Here is an 18,914-nt window from a genome sequence, read left to right on the forward strand (position 1 = left end):
GAAATGTTGAAAAATTTGAGACTGGCAGATCTTGAAAATGAGACAATCCTAGTTGATAATGGGCTCCAAAGTGTAATCAAGAAATCTTCCAAGTGATGGAGATAAAGAGATGCAGGCTGTCTTGGGTGATTTCAATCTCATTGAATTGCTCCTGACTTAGATTCAATACAAAACTTCTCTCTCATGGTGCACAGAAAAAATATTAATGTTTAAAAAGATGCATTTGTAAAATGTTAAACCAGACATTTATTTTTAAACATTGTCTTGAAGTCAGAGAGAGATTAATAGAGCCATTCTAAATTTTCTTAGGGAGCATATTTGGTATCTGCCTCCTGTTGTACAATCTCTATGAAAAGTGAGAGCAAGAAGAACTATAAAATTGAAATGCCAATTGTGATATAAAGTAATTTTTAAATGAATACATCTTTCAATTCATTGATATGATAAATCCTTATTTACTTTATCCATGAGGGTCTCTGTCTTGAACAACAAGCAGCCAATTTGTGGAATTAGTGGCTGTTTCAGGAAGGTAAGTAACCTCTCATTTATGACCATCTCGTTCCTATGTTTTAAAATAAGATTGTGGACAAATACTTCCATTCAACCTAGTAGATGCATTTTGGCAATGGCAGATCACCCAAACAATGGATAACAATAGCAAAAGAAATGATATAGTCAGAAGTCTAATGTTAGCCATTTGTTCCTAGAGTTTCAAAATACAGTCAGTCCCCAACTCATGATGGTTCGACTTAGAATTTTTCAACTATTTTTATGATGGTGTGAAATTACATGCATTCAGTAGAAACTGTTCCCTTCCTGTTGAATTACTCTGTCCCTTCATTGTTCGGTGCAGTTGATTTTGCTCTTCCTTTTCTTTTTTTTTTTTTTTTCACTTTCACTGCAGCATTTAAAATTACAAGAGATATTCAATACTTTATTATAAAGTAGGTTTTGTGTTAGATGATTTTGCCCAGCTGTAGGCTAATGTGAGTTTGGAGCATGTTTAGGTAGGCTAGGCTAAGCTATGATTCTTGGTAGGATAGGTATATTAAATGCATTTTTGAATTAATGATATTTCAACTTACAATGGGTTTATTAGGACATAATCCCATTGTAAGTTGAGGAGCATCTGTAATTATAATATCAGATATTGATAGCTTCCATTGGTAAGTAACTTCATTATTTCCCACCCTTTTTTAAAAAGCTTGACGAGCATACAAATAATAAATAATTAATGTTTCTAGTAGAAAAGAGGTAAGTAACAGGAACAGAAATCTTGGACCATCTTAAACGAACCAGTGGAAATGTCACCATGCACATCCTTCCAAACTTTGTTTCAAGCTATTTCATGTCAAATTTATGCTTATACAAGTGGAATAATATGTATGTTTTGTCTTATGTTTTAAGGAAGTTTTGACTTATGGAGGGTGAGCATTTAGTCTCACTTTTAAACTAACTTAGGAAAATGATCTAAAGCATAGTGAAAAGAACAATAAAGCAAGAGGAATGAGGTGTTAGTTTAATGAAATAGTTTAGTGAAATAATGCCAAGGACTAATATATTGAAGAGATATTTCTTCAGCTTGGCATATTTCAGGAAGCAAGCGGGTGCATTTAATAAATTAAATTTTTATTTAATTATTTATTTATTTTTATTTATTTATTTTTTTAAAGATGAAGTTGTGCTGTCACTTAGGCTGGAGTGCAGTGGTGCGATTATAACTCACTGCAACCTTGAACTCCTGAGTTCAAGCAATCCTCCCGCCTCAGCCTCCCAAATAGCTGGGACTACAGGCATGTACCACCATGCCTAGCTAATCAAAAAACAAAAAAAAGTTTATAGAGATGGGATCTCACTTTATTATCTAGGCTGGTATTGAAATCCTGGCTTCCCACCATCCTCCCACCTTGACCTCCGAAAATACTGGGATTACAGGTGTGAGCTGCCATGCCTGGCCTGGCCTTGCTTTTTTGTTTTTTAGCTTTTATAGCTCCATATCCTCTAATGCCACCACAGTATGATGAGTGGAAATTTTGGTACCATGTTTAGCACTGATTTTCTCCCTTGGCAAGGAGGCACCACTATCACGCTATGTTGAGTTTTTGGCAGCCAAGATCAGAGGGGCTGTCTTGTAATGGCCCCATCCCTGAGATCTGTGGGAATAACACAGGAGACAGGCACTGACTGCTTCCAGGGGAAGCAGCAATCAGTGCACTGAATGCCTTACCAAGCTGAGTATCACTGAACTTCAAAACAGTGCCAGAGGAGTAGAGTTTTTTTAACTTCCTCTGCTCTGTCAACAGCTGACTTAGCTAATTTTTGCCTGTGATGATAATATCCAGAGTGATGACTGGATTCTCATAATCTGCTTCTCTACTGTTAAGGAGGGATTTTTACCTGATAGCATTTCTCTAATTTTACTTATTTTATTAATTCTTCTATGCCAATTACTTATAAATTTTGGCTTATTTCTGATCACACTATACCATTTGTAAAACATGAAATTCAAGTTGATTGATTGATATAACTTTCTCCCATCCATATTCTGGATGAATCAAAGATGAGGCTGGCAGTGTTTCTTTCCCTTTGAAAACATTTGGTTCATTTTCACAAAGAGAAAAATTACATGGCTTCCTGGAGACATTGATTTGTTCTTCTGGAAGGGTTGGGCCTCTATTCATTGAGAATCACTAATTTAACAAAACGCCCACAGATCATTGTATGAGTGTGTGTGGGATGGGGAAGAGGAGAGAGAGAAAGAAAGAAAGAAATGGGTTAAAATTTCATTTGAAGGAATCATTTTATTGTTGGATTAGAGACTAAAGACTGTCCATAAAAAAGAGGAACCATTCTAAAATTTTCATAACTTGTTGCATGTGTGTATTTTATTTCTTAATAAAGCTCAAGTAGTTTCTCATGAAAGTCAATGAATAGAGAGCCATTTCAGGACGTGTTTGAATTGGCAGTTGGTTGGAGTTTGGCCGTGGCAGGAAAGAACAGCTGTTTGTTGTGGGGCCTTGTCTCCATGGTGTTGGGCAGCACATCTTCACCTCTTTCTGGGAAGACCCCAAAGTAGGAATAGACCAAGAAAAACAGCATGAGGGCATGACTGCATGCTGATCAGATGGAATTCAGCCTGTACTGCTCTAGCATAGCTTCTCCAGGGGTTAGAATGTTTTGCTTTTATAGTCATCTGGATTGTTTGTTTACTAAGGGTAGAAAGGTCCCAGCCTCACCCAAGACCTCCTGATTCAGTCTCTGTGGGGAACTGCTTGGGAATCTGTATGTTAGAGAAGCTCCCAGGATAATTGTGATGTGTGGTCATGTTTAAGAGCTGCTAGCGTAAATAATGGTGAACAGTAGCACTGGCTGGAAGCACTGTAGAAATTGCGTGTGTGTGTGTGTGTGTGTCTGTGTGTATTGTGCAAGAGCTATTAGATAAGATCAGGCTACTGGAATTTGCCAAGAAGCAGCACGGGAGACACATTAACTAGTCGCCAAGGATGTGGCCATAGACTTTCCTAGAAACTCCCTCATCTAGGGTGTGCACGTCTGGATTGCACTGACTAGTCCTGATTAAATCCTGTATGCATAGGCTCAGTGCAGGCTGGGCTCCAGAAAAGGCCATCCACAATGTTTTCTTTTAAAATTCCATATACTATTTATCTTTGATTTTCTACCTCCTGCAGGAATCCCTAGATCCAAATTTCTTTGGTGAGTTTGCAGGGGTTTCTGATGGTTCTCTGGTTTCACGGGTTTCCTTCTTATTTTCTACTCCTTTTATTTGGAATGTCAACCTACAAACTTAAAAGATTGAGCAAACTTTGTAGGAAAACTACAGAAGATGGAACCACATATGATGCTTTCTATTATATGCCCAAAGTCTGTTGTATATGATGAAAATGAGGTTTTATTTACTTCTTGGTACGCCAAACACAAACACTCTCTAATGAGGAAAAGAACCCAATAAGGGGGAAAATGCTGGATGCCAATGGATGGCAATGATTTATGGAACTCTGGGCTCAGTGGTAGTGAATGATCATCATAAGGGAAGACACTATTCTACAGTTCGGTGTAGCTGGGATGACTTTATATCCTAGTTTGCAAGACAGTCCTGGCCTCACCTGTTGAGCTGGTTTCCCATCGAGTTAAGATACCTTTCATGCTCCCCAGTGTCCTGGTTGAGATACTCCGTTTATGTGGTCACCGTGAGGATAGGAAACAGAGAGAGGAGATTTTTCTTTGGATCACTGAATAGTACTCATTTCATTATATGATTTATCCCATTCCAGGCTCACCCCTAACATTTGAGGGCCCAGGACAAGACCCCCCTATTCCACAACCTATTCCTTCTCTTCTTGCCCTGGCTCCACTGTGCAACTGGAGGATCCTTGTTAGAATGTGTGTGGATGAGCCAGCCTGCTCATTCAACTTTATTCACACCTACATCCACTAGCTGCCCATGAACACCCCTCAGGCCTAGGGATGTGCACACTTGTGAGTTGATCTGCTTTGGGAGGGTGAAGACACACCCAGGCCCTGGAAGCTGGTTTCGGACCACTTGGGGCAGGAAATTCAAGGGTCATGAGTACTTGGGGAAGAGTCTAGAAGGGAAGTTGTCCCTGCAGATGGGTGTGTATCACAGCCCTGCAGACTGCTGGTTCCATGGAGAGGCATGGCTGGAGAAGGGCAGGAGAGGGCATTCTGAAGCATCAGCCCCCTGATTAGGGATACCTGGCCCTAGAGTGGTCCTGTGCTTTTCACTCCTGCTTTTCAGAGATCCTGCTTCTAACACATCCTTGAGCATCTCAGTAAAGCAAGCTTCCTATGCCATTCTGAAGTGTTTGGGTTAAGAACGTTTCTCATGTGAATAATGCTTGGTCACCAGACTGAGGTCCAGCGTATTCTTCATCTGGTCTGATAGAAATCCCTTGTCTTTAAATGTCATATATTTAAGGTAACAACTCTATTTTGTAGGTTGAAACAAAAACTTAAACTGTATCAGTTAATGTTTTTAAAGTCAACCAAAGGGAAGGCACCTCTTCCCAGTGTGTTTCATCAATTGAAATCTGGTGAATGTTTTTTTGTTTGCTGGTATGTTCCACCGTGTGTGAGCATGAAGGTAGGAAAACTGTTTGCTCAGCCATTCCGTCTGTGGTTTGGTTTGTTGGAGAATCAGTCAAATGGAAAGGCTTTCCTCTGATGTGATTACAGAATCAAATATTTTATAATTCCCAGATACTTCTGAATCTTGAATAATTATTGAAGTCAGTGAACACTTTCTCTTTCTTTTCCTTGACTCCCTTTGGATTGAACTAGCCCGCAGGGCAACACAATATTATTTCCCTGGGCTAGGTGCACTTTCCTCTTCATGGATTATTGGGTGCCTGTAGATAGAGTCCCTGTGCACAGCAGGCAGATTGTGCACCGCATAGTCCTGGAGGTAAATTTCACCAAGAGTATAAGTGGGATTGGGCAAAATGGTAGCCCTGCCTATGCATGTCTGGGGCAGGGATTCCCCCTAACTGTGTATTCCCTGGGAGGCCTGATTTTCCTCCTCTTTCTGTCACCCATCATAAGCATATGGAGAAGATGGATGTTTGAAGGGAAAATAATGTTATTTTCTGCATTTTCTCCCATTTTTTGAGAGCACTCATTCTCCTTCTAATATTAATTTAGATCAGGGAAAATAAAAGCCATTTGTTAAAGAACTAACTATTATATAATACATTATCAAACAATTACGCCAAAGGTATGTTTACAAACTCCTGTTCTATCTTGGTGGGTTGATTAGCTTCCTTGGGGGGTCCAAACAGCTATGGCTTTTCCATTTTTATAAATGGTTCTGCATTTATAAAATTAAGAATGGACATTTATGCTATTAATTAAGAATGGAATTAATAGTGTAAAGGGATCCTTCAAATACCCATGTGTTATTGCTCACTTTTAACCAATAAATCTTATGCCAGAGTGTTCTGCCTGCTTCCGGATGAGCAAGGAGACTTGTGGTCTGGTTCTTGGACTTCCCTAGCAGCATGGCCCCCAAATGCCAGTCTCCACTCCCGCCTCAAAAGAAGAAACCAAGAATGCCTCCTGCTCTGGGACTGGAGGAGACATTGGCCTCTGCAGGCTTGCTGAAGAAGGGAGAAAAAGAACAGCAAGAAGCAATTGAATGCATTGATGAAGTACAAAATGAAATAGACAGACTTCATGAAGAAGCCAGTGAGGAGATTTTGAAAGTAGAACAGAAATATGACAAACTCTGCCAACCATTTTTTCAGAAGATGTCAGAATTGATCGCCAAAATCCCAAATTTTGGGGTAACAACATTTGTCAAGCATCCACAAGTGTCTGCCCTGCTGGAGGAGGATGAAGAGGCACTGCGTTATTTGAGCAGAGTTGAAATGACAGAATTTGAAGATATTAAATCAGGTTACAGAATAGATTTTTATTTTGATGAAAATCTTTACTTTGAAAATAAACTTCTCTCCAAAGAATTTCATCTGAATGAGAGTGGTGATCCATCTTCAAAGTCCACTGAAATGAAATGGAAATCTGGAAAGGATTTGATGAAATGTTCAAGTCAAATGCAGAATAAAGCCAGCAGGAAGAGGCAGCATGAGGAACCAGAGAGCTTCTTTACCTGGTTTACTGACCATTCTGATGCAGGTGCTGAGGAGTTATGAGAGGTCACCAAAGATGATATTTGGTCAGACTCATTACAGTACTACTTCGTTCCCGATATGGATGATGAAGAAGGAGAATGAGAAGAAGATGATGATGATGATGAAGAGGAGGAAGGATAAAAAGATACTAATGAAGAAGACAATGAAGATGAAGGTGAAGAAGATGAAGATGATGATGAAGGGGAGGAAGGAGAGAAGGATGAAGGAAAAGATTACTAGAACACTGACAGGTTCCAACTTTCCTGTTTTAAAATTTTTCTCCAGTCCCTGGGAGCAAGTTCCAGTCTTCTCTTTTTCCTCTTGTGCTCTGTTGCCCTGTTGTTGAGGTCTCTTTGCTCTACACCATGGTTCTCAACTTATTGCACAATACAATGGGAAAAGTGTCTCTACGCCTTTCTGTTTGAAATTCATTTTTATCCCTTTCTGTCTGAACAAAAACTGTATGGAATCAACACCACCGAGCTCTGTGGGAAAAAAGAAAAACCTGCTCCTCGTTCTGCTGGAAGCTGGAGGGTGCTAGGCCCCTGTGTAGTAGTGCATAGCATTCTAGCTTTTTCCCTCCTTTCTCTGTATCTTGGGCTTAGAGAGTACATGGTGTCTCTATGTGAATATGGACAGTTAGCATTTACCAACATGTATCTGTCTATTTTCTCTTGTTTAAAAAAAGAAAAAAACTAAAAAACAAAATGGGAATATAGAAGGTCAGCAAAGGGTGGATCTGAGATGTTTGGGTAGGTTAAGTGGGCATTTTGACAACATGGCTTCTCCTTTGGCATGTTTATTGTGATATTTGACAGACATCTTTCAGTTTAAGATGACACTTTTAAAATAAATTATCTCCTAATGATGACTTGAGCCCTGCCACTCAATGGGAGAATCAGAAGAATCTGTAGGATCTTATTTGGAATTGACTTTCTCTACTGTAATTTTGTTCCTGCTTATTTTTAAATTTTCTTTTTGTTTCACTGTAAAGGAAAGATGATGCTCAGTTTTAAACGTGAAAAGTACAAGTTGCTTTGTTACAATAAAACTAAATGTGTACACATACACACACACACACACAACACACACACACACACACACACACACACACACACACACACACACACACAAACTTATACCAAAATCACACCACTTTAGTTAGTTGTCCACTGGAAAGGTGCTCTTTGTTTTCGAGCTTCAAAGAAGCTCGTCTTCTTTTATTTGACTGTAGCTAGGGACTCCACTGAGCAGGAATGACTATTCTGATATTTGCTTGTTACATTTTTGGTTTTCAGAGGTGGCATATTGAGGAGGTGCACTTATGGATTGCAGCATAAGTATCCATGAGTCCTGGTGTGTGGTGCGTGTGCTCACTCATTATCTTGATGTGCTGCTCACTACCACGTCTCTCCTTACACTATTGGAAACTTTCATTCTTAATAATTTAATTTATCCCTAGTGACTCCAGCCTCCCATGACAGACTGAAAAACCAGACTTGATGAAGTCCAGATATATTTTAATTCTCTTCTATCAAGCCCAAGGGAGAATTTCTTAGCGACTATGCTGACTTATGTCTTGAAAAAACTTTAACTTTGGGAATTTTGATGTATAATGAAGCCAGGAGAGGGAGACGCGTCATTCCAAAATGCTGCAAATAGAATTTAAGCAAGCAACATGATACACATTCTTTCTTTTGCTTTTCTTTTTTTTGCAATGAAGTCTCACCCTGTTGCCCAAGCTGGAGTGCAGTGGTGTCATCTCGGCTCACTGCCACCTCTGCCTCCTGGGTTCAAGTGATTCTCCTGCCTCAGCCTCCTGAGTAGCTGGGACTACAAGCATGTGACACCATGCCCAGCTAATTTTTTTGTACTTTTAGTAGAGATGGGGTTTCACTGTGTTGGCCAGGCTGGTCTCAAAATCCTGGCCTCAAGTGATCCACCTGCCTTGGCCTCCCAAAGTGCTGGGATTACAGGTGTAAGCCACTGCGCCTGGCCATGACACATATTCTTAACTATTCTCCAAAAGGGAGAACACTAGAAAAGTGGTAATTTGAAAATAGAAACTGTGCAGTAGCAACTGGATGGCTCATAGCTCCAGTGGTTCTAATAAGCGCTCAGTGGAGAGTCTGATACATATTAGGTGCTCAAGAAAATATTTGTTAACTGAATAAACAAATCAATCGGTTCTTGTTCAGAGAAATTCCAAAGCAGAGAATATCTGCCACAAGTGCTCACATCAACCATGCCTATTAAGCAGCACCATGTTGTTTGCTCTCGCAGAAAGGGATTTGATTTGGCATTTGCTGAAACAGGCCCCCATCTTACAGATGGCATTGAGACTCAGAAGAGTTAAATACTTTCCTCACAGCTACTAAGCACTAGAACTAGAATAAGAATGTGTGCTTTCTGACTCTGAGTCTAGGATTCTAGGACTTCAAGTGTTTCCTATCTTTTTGAAGTCATAGGGCAGAACAATATAAAGGAGCAGCTGGAAAAACTGAAATGAAATTACTATTCACTCTTACATAGGAAGAATAAAGATAACTCTTGAGGGCCCTGATATATTATAGTAATAAAAATAAGACTGAGGTAGCAGAAGCACATGGACATGCGGGGAACACTTCCAAACATCCTTCAAAAGGCCTAAGTTCTAAGGACAGGAAACATGAGGAAGCAGAGAAGGAAGGAAATGTGTCTAAATTCTTCCAAGCTGTTTCTTTTACTATTCAGGCCAAACCTTCTATCTCTTAATCAAAATTTCAGGGAAAGCTTATGGCAGATGAGACTTTTGGGAGTACATTAGAAAACAGGAGGGAAAAAGGCCTTATTACTCACTGATTTGTATCCTTGTGTTATTTTATAATATTATTAAAGCTCTTTCCATGTTATATAGATTCTGTCTCTCAGCTGTACTGCAAATCTATTAGGACGAGTCTCTTGTCTCTTTTATATATTCCTTGTACTGTGTCTATATGTGGTGGTCTCTCAGTCGAGCAGGCTGTACAGTTTATTCAAAGTGTTCCAAGGAGCTCGTGTGCCTCCACTGCTCTGACCTCATTTTTGCAATGTTAATTAAGTTGGGTAGATGACCTATTCGACTGATAACACTCACTAGCTCACTAGTATATGGTAAGTAGTTTATTCTCTTAGTTAGTTGACTGCGACCAGATTAAAGCCCAAAAAGACAAGAAAAAAAAATCAGGTGGTAGAGAGTGGGGAACAGAGGTATAGGACACTGTTTTGGGAAAGTGGATATTCTTGTGTTCCTACAGAGGATAACTCGGGCATGTCAGGATGAGGCATTACAAGAAGAGAGAACAGGAGAGGAGGCTCACCATTAAATTTGGCTTCTGGCTTTGGGTCAGCCTTGCATGATGTTTTGTAGACTGAGAGTAAGGAAGGAGAAGTTGAGACAAAAACTTTACTCTCTGTTTGGTCACTGAGAGTAAAGGTTCTCTTTGTGCTAGCTTATTCTTAAGCAGTATGCATGAGGCATTTAGGGGTTTATTGCTGAAGAAAATTCATCCCCTTGTGCTAATTGGGCAGGGATTCCAGGGTATTAAAACCAAAATCATTTGACCACCTGAGTTACAGTAATTTTAGAGCTCAGATTGTTTATTTTCGCTGTATAGCACAACCAAATACCATTCAGTCTGGCTGCATGGAATGAGATATGGCTAATTAGATTTCCTGGCTAACCCAGGTTAAGGCAGAAATGCCATATTAACAGTAGTACCCTTAAACCTGGGGAAAGAGGCTCTTGCCTCGTGTCACTTGCTTTAGAGGGCCCTACTGGTCTTCCTCCACTGTGCCATGCCTTATGGGGAGACGATTCTGCAGAGCCATGTGGATATTGTCAATCCAAAGCACCCCATTCCCTCTTCTAAACCACTTGGTACCCCACAATTCCTACCTAAGTGATCCCAAGATGACTTCCAGGGCCTACGTGGGTCTCTCTTGAGGTCTCATCTCCCAAAGGTGAACTGTACCACTTGTGTTGAGCACTCCTAGGACCAAAGAGTGTGGGGCTGTGTATGAATCTTAGATGTGTGGGCTGAGGTGTCCTTGGGAGTATGTGCAAGGCCCCTCACTGCAGAAAAGAACTGAAGGTGGGGAAGAGAAGAGAAGGGAGTGGGCTACTGGCTGGAGACCGCTGGCTCCAAAAATTTTAGGCATGGGCTGACATTTCAAACTCTCCAGTGGGAAACCATTTAAAGCAGTCAACACATTGACTACGAAGTGCAGGCACTACTTTGAGTAACTAGGCTTGATCGCAGAGGTCCTTGCATGGCCTCCTGGTCTGCATGTGTAACAACAGTGGTTATTGTTCTCTGGACGCTAATGCTGTAGGTACTAGATGTGACTGTTCTCCAGAGACATTCCTAGGGAGCTGCTAATGGTGTTGGTGGTAATTGCTATTATTATTTCATGAACATTGAAATCTTTTATTTTTTTGTAAAGTTGTCTCCTTGAATACTGGACTGTAAAGGTGTGTGGATGTGTTCCAGCAAATTGAGAATTCTAGTTAATTGAGTTATGGTTATTTAACTTTTTACTGTAGTTTGTACTTGTTGCTTGTTCAGAGTCTAGGCAATTTTACATGGGCTTATTTTATCCTTTCTCCCTATCTCCATTAGTCTTCAAGATCAGGAAGATGATTTATGTCATTTTAAAATAGAGCCTTCCTCTGTCTCTCATTTTCCTTCTTCTCTCTCTCTAAGGTATATTATTGCCTACTATATCCTGTGCCCTGTGCTGGAATTTCTCTTGTGCTAATTTTTATTGATAACATATGATGGCTTAAAATGTCATCTAGTGTTTAGTAAGTTCATAATAGAAAATAACTTTGTTCCCTCACAAATTTTTACAGACATTTAAAATTAGCACTTCAATATCCAAGTATTTTGCTTTTTCTTTTCTGGAGAGAAACTAACACCTGTAGGTATTTGTTGACATGCAAAAAATGCATGCAAGAATTTTAAAATTTTATACCCTACAATTGGTTGTATACTATTAATTAGACCTCTTCTTTAGCTTTCTTACTGTATACACTCTTCTGTTTTCCCAAATTCTCTCCTCTTTCTCTAAATTCCTCACCCTGTTCCCCACCCTTTCCCTGCCTTGTCTCTGGGTTTTTGTCTCTCTTGCCTCATTTTTCCTTCTTTCTCTCTCACTTTCTTCCCCTACCCCTTCTCTCTTGTTTACACTCCCCGCTCATGTATGTGCCGCTTTGTCTTTGTGTTTATATCTACCAGGGGAAAGATCAACAGTCTTTATTTTTAAATTTTATTTTACTTTAAGTTCTGGGATACATGTGCAGAATGTGCAGGTTTGTTACATAGGTAAATGTGTGCCATGGTGGTTTGGTGCACCTATCAACCCATTACCTAGGTATTAAGCCCCACATGCATTAGCTATTTATCCTGATGCTCTCCTTCCCCTCACTGCCTCCCAACATGTCCTGGTGTGTATTGTTCCCTTCCCTGTGTCATGTGTTCTCATTGTTTAGCTCCCACTTACGAGTGAAAACATGTGGTGTTTGGTTATCTGTTCCTGTGTTAGTTTGCTGAGGATGATGGCTTCTGGCTTCATCCATGTCCCTGCAAAGGACATTATCTCATTCCTTTTTATGGCTGCATAGTATTCCATGGTACATATGTACCACATTTTCTTTATTCAGTCTATCATTGATCGGCATTTGGGTTGATTCCATGTCTTTGCTATTGTGCATAGTGCTGCAATAAACATACACATGCATGTATCTTTATAATAGAATGATTTATAATCCTTTGGGTATATACCCAGTAATGGTATTGCTAGGTCAGATGGTATTTCGGGTTCTAGATCCTTGAGGAATCACCACACTGTCTTCCACAATGGAACCAACCATCTTTTACAGTAACAAATGACATCTAAGTGTGAAGTCCCAAGTCAAAGAGCTAGAGAGTCATACAGTTTGAGAGTTGTCACAGTTTTGATGATTGATTCTCTGGCAGGGTCCTCCTCATTTTGTACCTGAAAATATGGGTCTAGTGAATTATATCACTTGTCCAAGCCCACACAATGACCAGGCTTCCTAGCCCTGATTTATCAGTCCAGTCCTTTTCTTAAAAATAGTTTCTGAATATATGCAGGTAAAAATAATAAATAAGCCATCATAAGTTACAGACATGTATGTCTGCTTCTATGGTGCCAAGGAAAGAAAACAAGGGGAAGGCATGAACATAAAATAACACAGGTGCACTTATACATTGTTTCTTCAAAAGATCATGAAAAGATAGCTTAGAAATTGCCAGTAAGAACTATGACAAACAAGCTCAGACAAGTTACTGCAGAGAGGAGTGTACTTAAAGTTAGAAAGCAGGAGAAGTACACTTGTCAACAGGCAGAAAAGGAGGAGCTATGGACCTTACAATTGGAAAATGTGATTTAAAAAAAAATAAAGAAGTTGATCCTTCTTGATTTTTCTTGTTTTGAAATTTATGGCAACCAGTACAACAAACCTATTTTAATGTATAAATTAAAATTAGTATACTGTGATTTACTTGGGCTAATATAAATGTAAAACCCTTTAAGCTAGACCAGCTGTAATTATATTCCCAAAGATTTGATTTTTATCATTATTTACAGCTAATAAGACATTTATGATCTCTTTTTGGTTGTCTCTGTTGAAGCATTGTTGGCAATGCTTTCCTGACTTGAAGTTCTCATGTGTGTTGAAATCGAATTAGGAAAATGAGTAAGTAAATAACTTATCCTAAGAGTATAATCTCTCCTTTGTGACATAAATTAGAAATCCATTCACATCTGTGGAATAATTCCCAGTTTTGCGACTAAATAATCTGATATGCACAAGCAAACATGCCAATCTTTTCTCAGTCTAGGAGAATTTGGTCACTTTCTACTTGAACAAAACAAGCTATATGTGCTTTTAAATAGATGTATCATTTTCTCAAAATTGGATTATAAAGAGCTGATCTGAGCTGCAATCAGATGGATAATTAAACAGCAAAGGTAAGAGGCTTCTGACTTCCCGTGTTTACAGTGTTAATTGAAAAAATAAAAATATGATTTTTAATCCTAAAGGTTATTTGACCAATGCACATGTACAATGATGTAAGGTTCTCTCACTTTCCATTTTAATCTCAGGATTGTGGAGGCATTTGAACCTAGCTTTCTCACAGAGAATGGAAGAAGTTTGACTGGAGAAATCTGACCACATTTTATGTTTTTCTGGGGTGTGTATAGTTGAATGAAAACATGAAGATGCTACTTTTAAAAATTTTTTTAATTTTGTTTTTTCTTCCTTCAGCTATGATGCTTTATTTTCTCAGATCTGTTTAATCATCTGGAATACTTTTTCGAGTGATTTTTAAAATGGCAAGAAATGTTCCCTTTTCCATAATGTAGCTGTTGCCTCTGAAATGCCATAGGTGTTTGCATTTTTTAAATCCTCATTTGTGGCAATTATTACGTTTTGCTTCATGTTATAGTAATTTGGCATGAAAACATATCTTTTGTACCAAATTTTAAACTCTTTGAGGACAGGGTTAATATTGTCTTCTTTACCCTGGGCTTTTCATTGGGTTGGTGAAATGTTTGTGGAATCGGCGAATGAAGATAAGACATACATTGTCTTCTGAGAGTGGGCAGACATGTGGCGGGCTGTTGCTGGATAATGTGCTCATAATGTCCTGCAGATTAATTTGGTTCTTTGATCGCAAATGAAGTGAAAACATGCACCTGCAGTCCAACCTTTTCCCGGTGTTATTCAAAATGCAATTCAATGTGATCAATTACATTGAAAATAATTGAGAAATGAGATGACACTTAAATTAGTTGAAGACAATTGTGGATTTTGCCCTTGGTTCTTTGGATAAGTAAACTTTTAGTGTTTTCTCAGAGATTTACAAAATTCCAGGGGCTGTGTATTCTTGCCTATAGGACATCCAAATCCTGAGGCTTTTCTTCTTATCATTTCTCATTTAACTGCTTATTAATTCTTTCCAAGAGAAGGAATAAGAAACATGAATTTTTGCTGTTAATTGAACCATCCCTTAAAACTGTTTGGACTGTCTTTTGGGCTATTGAAAAAAACTATTTGGTCACTTTTCCTGTTTTTTTGAGAGTCCAGGTAGAAGAGGTCTTTATTATTGTCCTTACATAGTTCATAATAATATTTCTGTTTCACTTTTACGTAGCATAACTTTTCAACAAACCTGGCAAAACATCATCCAGGCATTCTGGTCGGTAAAGATCCTGTATCAGTTGTGCTGCAAGACATTATTGAGCCGATAATGTAACTGGTCCAGTTTCCCCCTTTTGTCTCTCTAGAGAGTTTGGCAGCATAGCAGAGGGTCCCATGGAAGTAGGGATAAAAGGGAATTCTTCTTTGGCTTTTAAAAATCTCTCAACTCCATTCAAACCTCTGCAAGTTTTCCTCCTTGGGAGATATGGAGTGGTTCCAACATCCTTAATATCAGTTGCCTTTTGGTGAAATTCAACCTTTAATCCCTTCTAAGAATGGGAAAATAAAGACATCTATTATGACGTCCTAAAGGCCTGTAGTTATTGAGAGAGCGGCCAAGACTAGAATTATAACTTGGGCCTCTGCTATTATGAATATATTGCTTGCTGTGAACTCACCTGGAGTAAACTTGTGTTACTGTAGAAGTAGCAAAGAGGCCAAAAAAGAGACAGGGGCAAAAAGACATGATCATCACAAAGAAAAGATAAATGTTTGAGCTGATGGATATCCCAATTTTCCTGACTTGATCATTACACATTGTGTACAGGTATTAAAATATCACATGTACCTCCCAAATATGTACAACTATTATATATCAATAAAAACAGTTTAAAAAGTGATCAAAAGCAGTAGCAGAAATATATTCCTTATGTAATTTTCATTGCATTTGAGCATCTAGGGTTTTTGACAAGACACTGGGCTTCCGTCTACCATAGGGTGCTTAGGAGGCCTAGTGATCTCCAGAACTGTGGGGTATCAGTTCAAGAGTCTGCTCCAAGAATACATTAAGTACTTACTTAATGCAGAGCACTATCTTTAGTGCTTTGAAGATTCTAAGTTCTATTTTTGACCCATCTTCTATGTTGGGCAATTTATTTTTATGATTTTTGCTTCTGCTTTGTCATTTATATGTAGGCGACAGTAATAGTAATGGCCTGGTAACCTTACAGGGAACTGCAGGTTGATGGTGGGGAAGCATCTTATTCTAATATACCCATATAAAGACATAAAGATAGCATTTATATATTTGTAGTCAAATCATCGGTTCATCCTATTTTCTGCAGGTGAAGATAGATATCACCATGTATGTGGCCAATTATCTTTATCCAGTTCAATTTGGCCAGGTCAATGAAACTTGTATTTATGTCATACTCTTGTGTCATGGGAGATAGAAGAAGTATAATGGTGCCCCTAATTTACTTTTGGTAAAATTGAGGTTAAGTGATTTTCCCAAATTTATTTTGATATAAAGTAAATTGCAGATACAAGTTTTTTGGTCTCTAACCTTGTGTTATTTAATTGTTCCACAAAGAAATGCTGCATATTAAAATTATGGTTTTAAATGGCTCACTCAGCCCTTTTGTCCCTCCCTTCTCCAAGTAAAACAACTAACCCCTGTTTTTCAGTTTGTTGTGAATTCAGTTTGTCCAAACTAGGCTGGGGATACGTTAATTAAATAATTATATAGTGATTAACATGGGGTTAGAATTTATGTCAGATTGGGGCAAAACCACCTTTTGAATACTAGAAGGTAGTGAAATGTACTTAATACTAACATTGTCATGAATATCAATCACAGGTTTAGAAGTCTTTTGATATATATGAGCTAAATATGGGGTTGAATCCCCACCAATCATATCTTAACAGATTTTTTTAAAAAGATAAGTCTCTGAATCAGCTGCTTTATTTTATTTGTCTCTTTCTCATAAAAATGACAATAAAATTATGGTATGTGAACTTCTGATTATTTAGATTCCAGTTAAACAGGATTTTACTTTAGTTTCTTTTTTTTTTTTTACTGAAAAAAATTTTATTGACTTGTTTTTTGGTGTATATAGTTCTATATATTTTAACACATGTATACATTCATATAACCATCACCACAATCATATGAAAACTCTTTTATAAACCCTCAAACTCCCACATATGACTTCTTTTTTTTCTTTTTTATTTATTTATTTATTTATTTATTTATTTATTTATTTATTATTATCATACTTTAAGTTTTAGGGTACATGTGCACAATGTGCAGGTTAGTTACATATGTATACATACCATTTGACGCAGCCATCCCATCACTAGGTATATACCCAAAGGACTACAAATCATGCTGCCATAAAGCCAGGAGAATTTCTTGAGCCCAGGAGTTTAAGGCCAAGCTTGGCAATATAGCAAGAGCTTATCCCTAATTTTATTTTTTATTTTATTTATTTATTTTTTATTTTATTTATTATTATTATACTTTAAGTTTTAGGGTACATGTGCACAATGTGCAGGTTAGTTAAATATGTATACATACCATTTGACGCAGCCATCCCATCAGTGGGTATATACCCAAAGGACTACAAATCATGCTGCCATAAAGCCAGGAGAATTTCTTGAGCCCAGAGTTTAAGACCAAGCTTGGCAATATAGCAAGAGCTTATCCCTAATTTTATTTTTTATTTTATTTATTTTTTATTTTATTTATTATTATTATGCTTTAAGTTTTAGGGTACATGTGCACAATGTGCAGGTTAGTTACATACGTATACATGTGCCATGCTGGTGCGCTGCACCCACTAACTCGTCATCTAGCATTGGGTATATCTCCCAGTGCTATCCCTCCCCCCTCCCCCCACCCCACAACAGTCCCCAGAGTGCGATGTTCCCCTTCCTGTGTCCATGTGTTCTCATTGTTCAATTCCCACCTATGAGTGAGAATATGCGGTGTTTGGTTTTTTGTTCTTGCGATAGTTTACTGAGAATGATGATTTCCAATTATTATGAAGAGAGAGAATAATGGTTTCTCACTTTTCAGTTCCATTTAGAAGGAGGTTGTTTCTTTCAGAACACCAAATGAAGCTTTCTCGCTGGCCATCCTATAGAACCTTTGCACTTGAATCTCTGGTTTCTGAATTTGGGACCTTTTAAAATCCTAAGATTTTTCCAGGTGATCTTTAAAAATGGGATCTAGGGAGACTTTAGCAAATTAATGGTTTCTGTGTTTAACTCTTTTAAAACATATTTTCATGATCCTGTGTGTGTGTGTGTGTGTGTGTGTGTGTGCGCGGGCAGTTGGGGGGGGTGGGTGAAGGGGGATATGGGGAGAACAAACAATAACCAAAGAAACAATAGTGGAACTTAAAAATATTTTCTACTAACTTATTTGCTAATAATTATTCAGGCAGCTTTATGAAAGCTCTTTGGAAATTCTAGAAGTGTTTCCATTTCAGGCTTAATATATTTGGATCATAAATAAATATCAGATACCTTTTGGAGGCATTAGAAACTAAACATTATGCAAAGGCTACCCTCTGTTGCGTCAGGAGCTTGAATTGTTTTCATTAAAATATCTGCTATGAAAGCACTGAGATTAGATGGGATGCTATCAAATGTCAGAGATTTGTATTGTTGGTAGAAACTGAGATTTCATTTTCCTTCATCCCATTCTGATGCTGGCTTCCCTGAAGCAACACTCCTGTTCCAGATTTGTATGCTTGAGGTAAGTCAGAAAAGGAATTTCGGTGAGGCATGAGTTTGTTGATGAAACGTGGGGGAAAACCAAATGGACATCTTCAGAATGAAAGTGTACGTCTTTGTCTGTCTGAATGTGTGAGAAAGAAAAATACTGAACACAGTCTAAACCTCCTGCTGGTGTGATTATTGAGTAGTGTTGATGGTCAAAATATGAATGAAGGTTTTTCTGTTGCAAAATGCTTTATGTTATGTGCAGGGCAGACATCTGTGTGCCTGCCTTAAATTTATGAACTAATAACATTCTGTTCCAAGAAATCCTGTCAGGTCTTTAACGGTATCATTTTGTTCTGAGTTATTCTGGTAAATGAATGATTTTGCTTTTAAGTAATTATTTTTTGAATTTCTAAATATAAAGTCACATATGGTTTAATGTATGGAGAGGATGCCTTTATCATCAATGAAAACTTTCAGAATTGACTGATTGCATTTTATTTTAACAAAATATCATTCATTATTTTATTCTATTTGGAACAGATGTA

The 18,914-nt window shown here is 38.2% G+C and overlaps 2 protein-coding genes across 3 annotated transcripts in view; both read left to right on the top strand.

Moving 5' to 3' along the window:
- The window catches only part of LOC101128582 (3',5'-cyclic-AMP phosphodiesterase 4D-like), a 513,332-nt gene that overhangs the window by 20,474 nt on the left and 473,944 nt on the right, over nt 1-18,914 (top strand). The gene's annotated exons all lie outside the window — the stretch shown is intronic.
- On the top strand, nt 4,451-7,340 carry LOC134757598 (protein SET-like). Its single transcript, XM_063700735.1, has one exon. The coding sequence runs from the start codon at nt 6,036-6,038 to the stop codon at nt 6,684-6,686; it is 651 nt and encodes a 216-aa protein (XP_063556805.1). The 5' UTR covers nt 4,451-6,035; the 3' UTR covers nt 6,687-7,340.

The sequence above is a fragment of the Gorilla gorilla genome, chromosome 19, assembly GCF_029281585.2.
Source record: "Gorilla gorilla gorilla isolate KB3781 chromosome 19, NHGRI_mGorGor1-v2.1_pri, whole genome shotgun sequence".
Taxonomy (NCBI): domain Eukaryota; kingdom Metazoa; phylum Chordata; class Mammalia; order Primates; family Hominidae; genus Gorilla; species Gorilla gorilla.

Excerpts from the sequence above, each read along its gene's own strand:
- LOC134757598 (XM_063700735.1), top strand. The coding sequence starts at position 6,036 with ATGGCCCCCAAATGCCAGTCTCCACTCCCGCCTCAAAAGAAGAAACCA.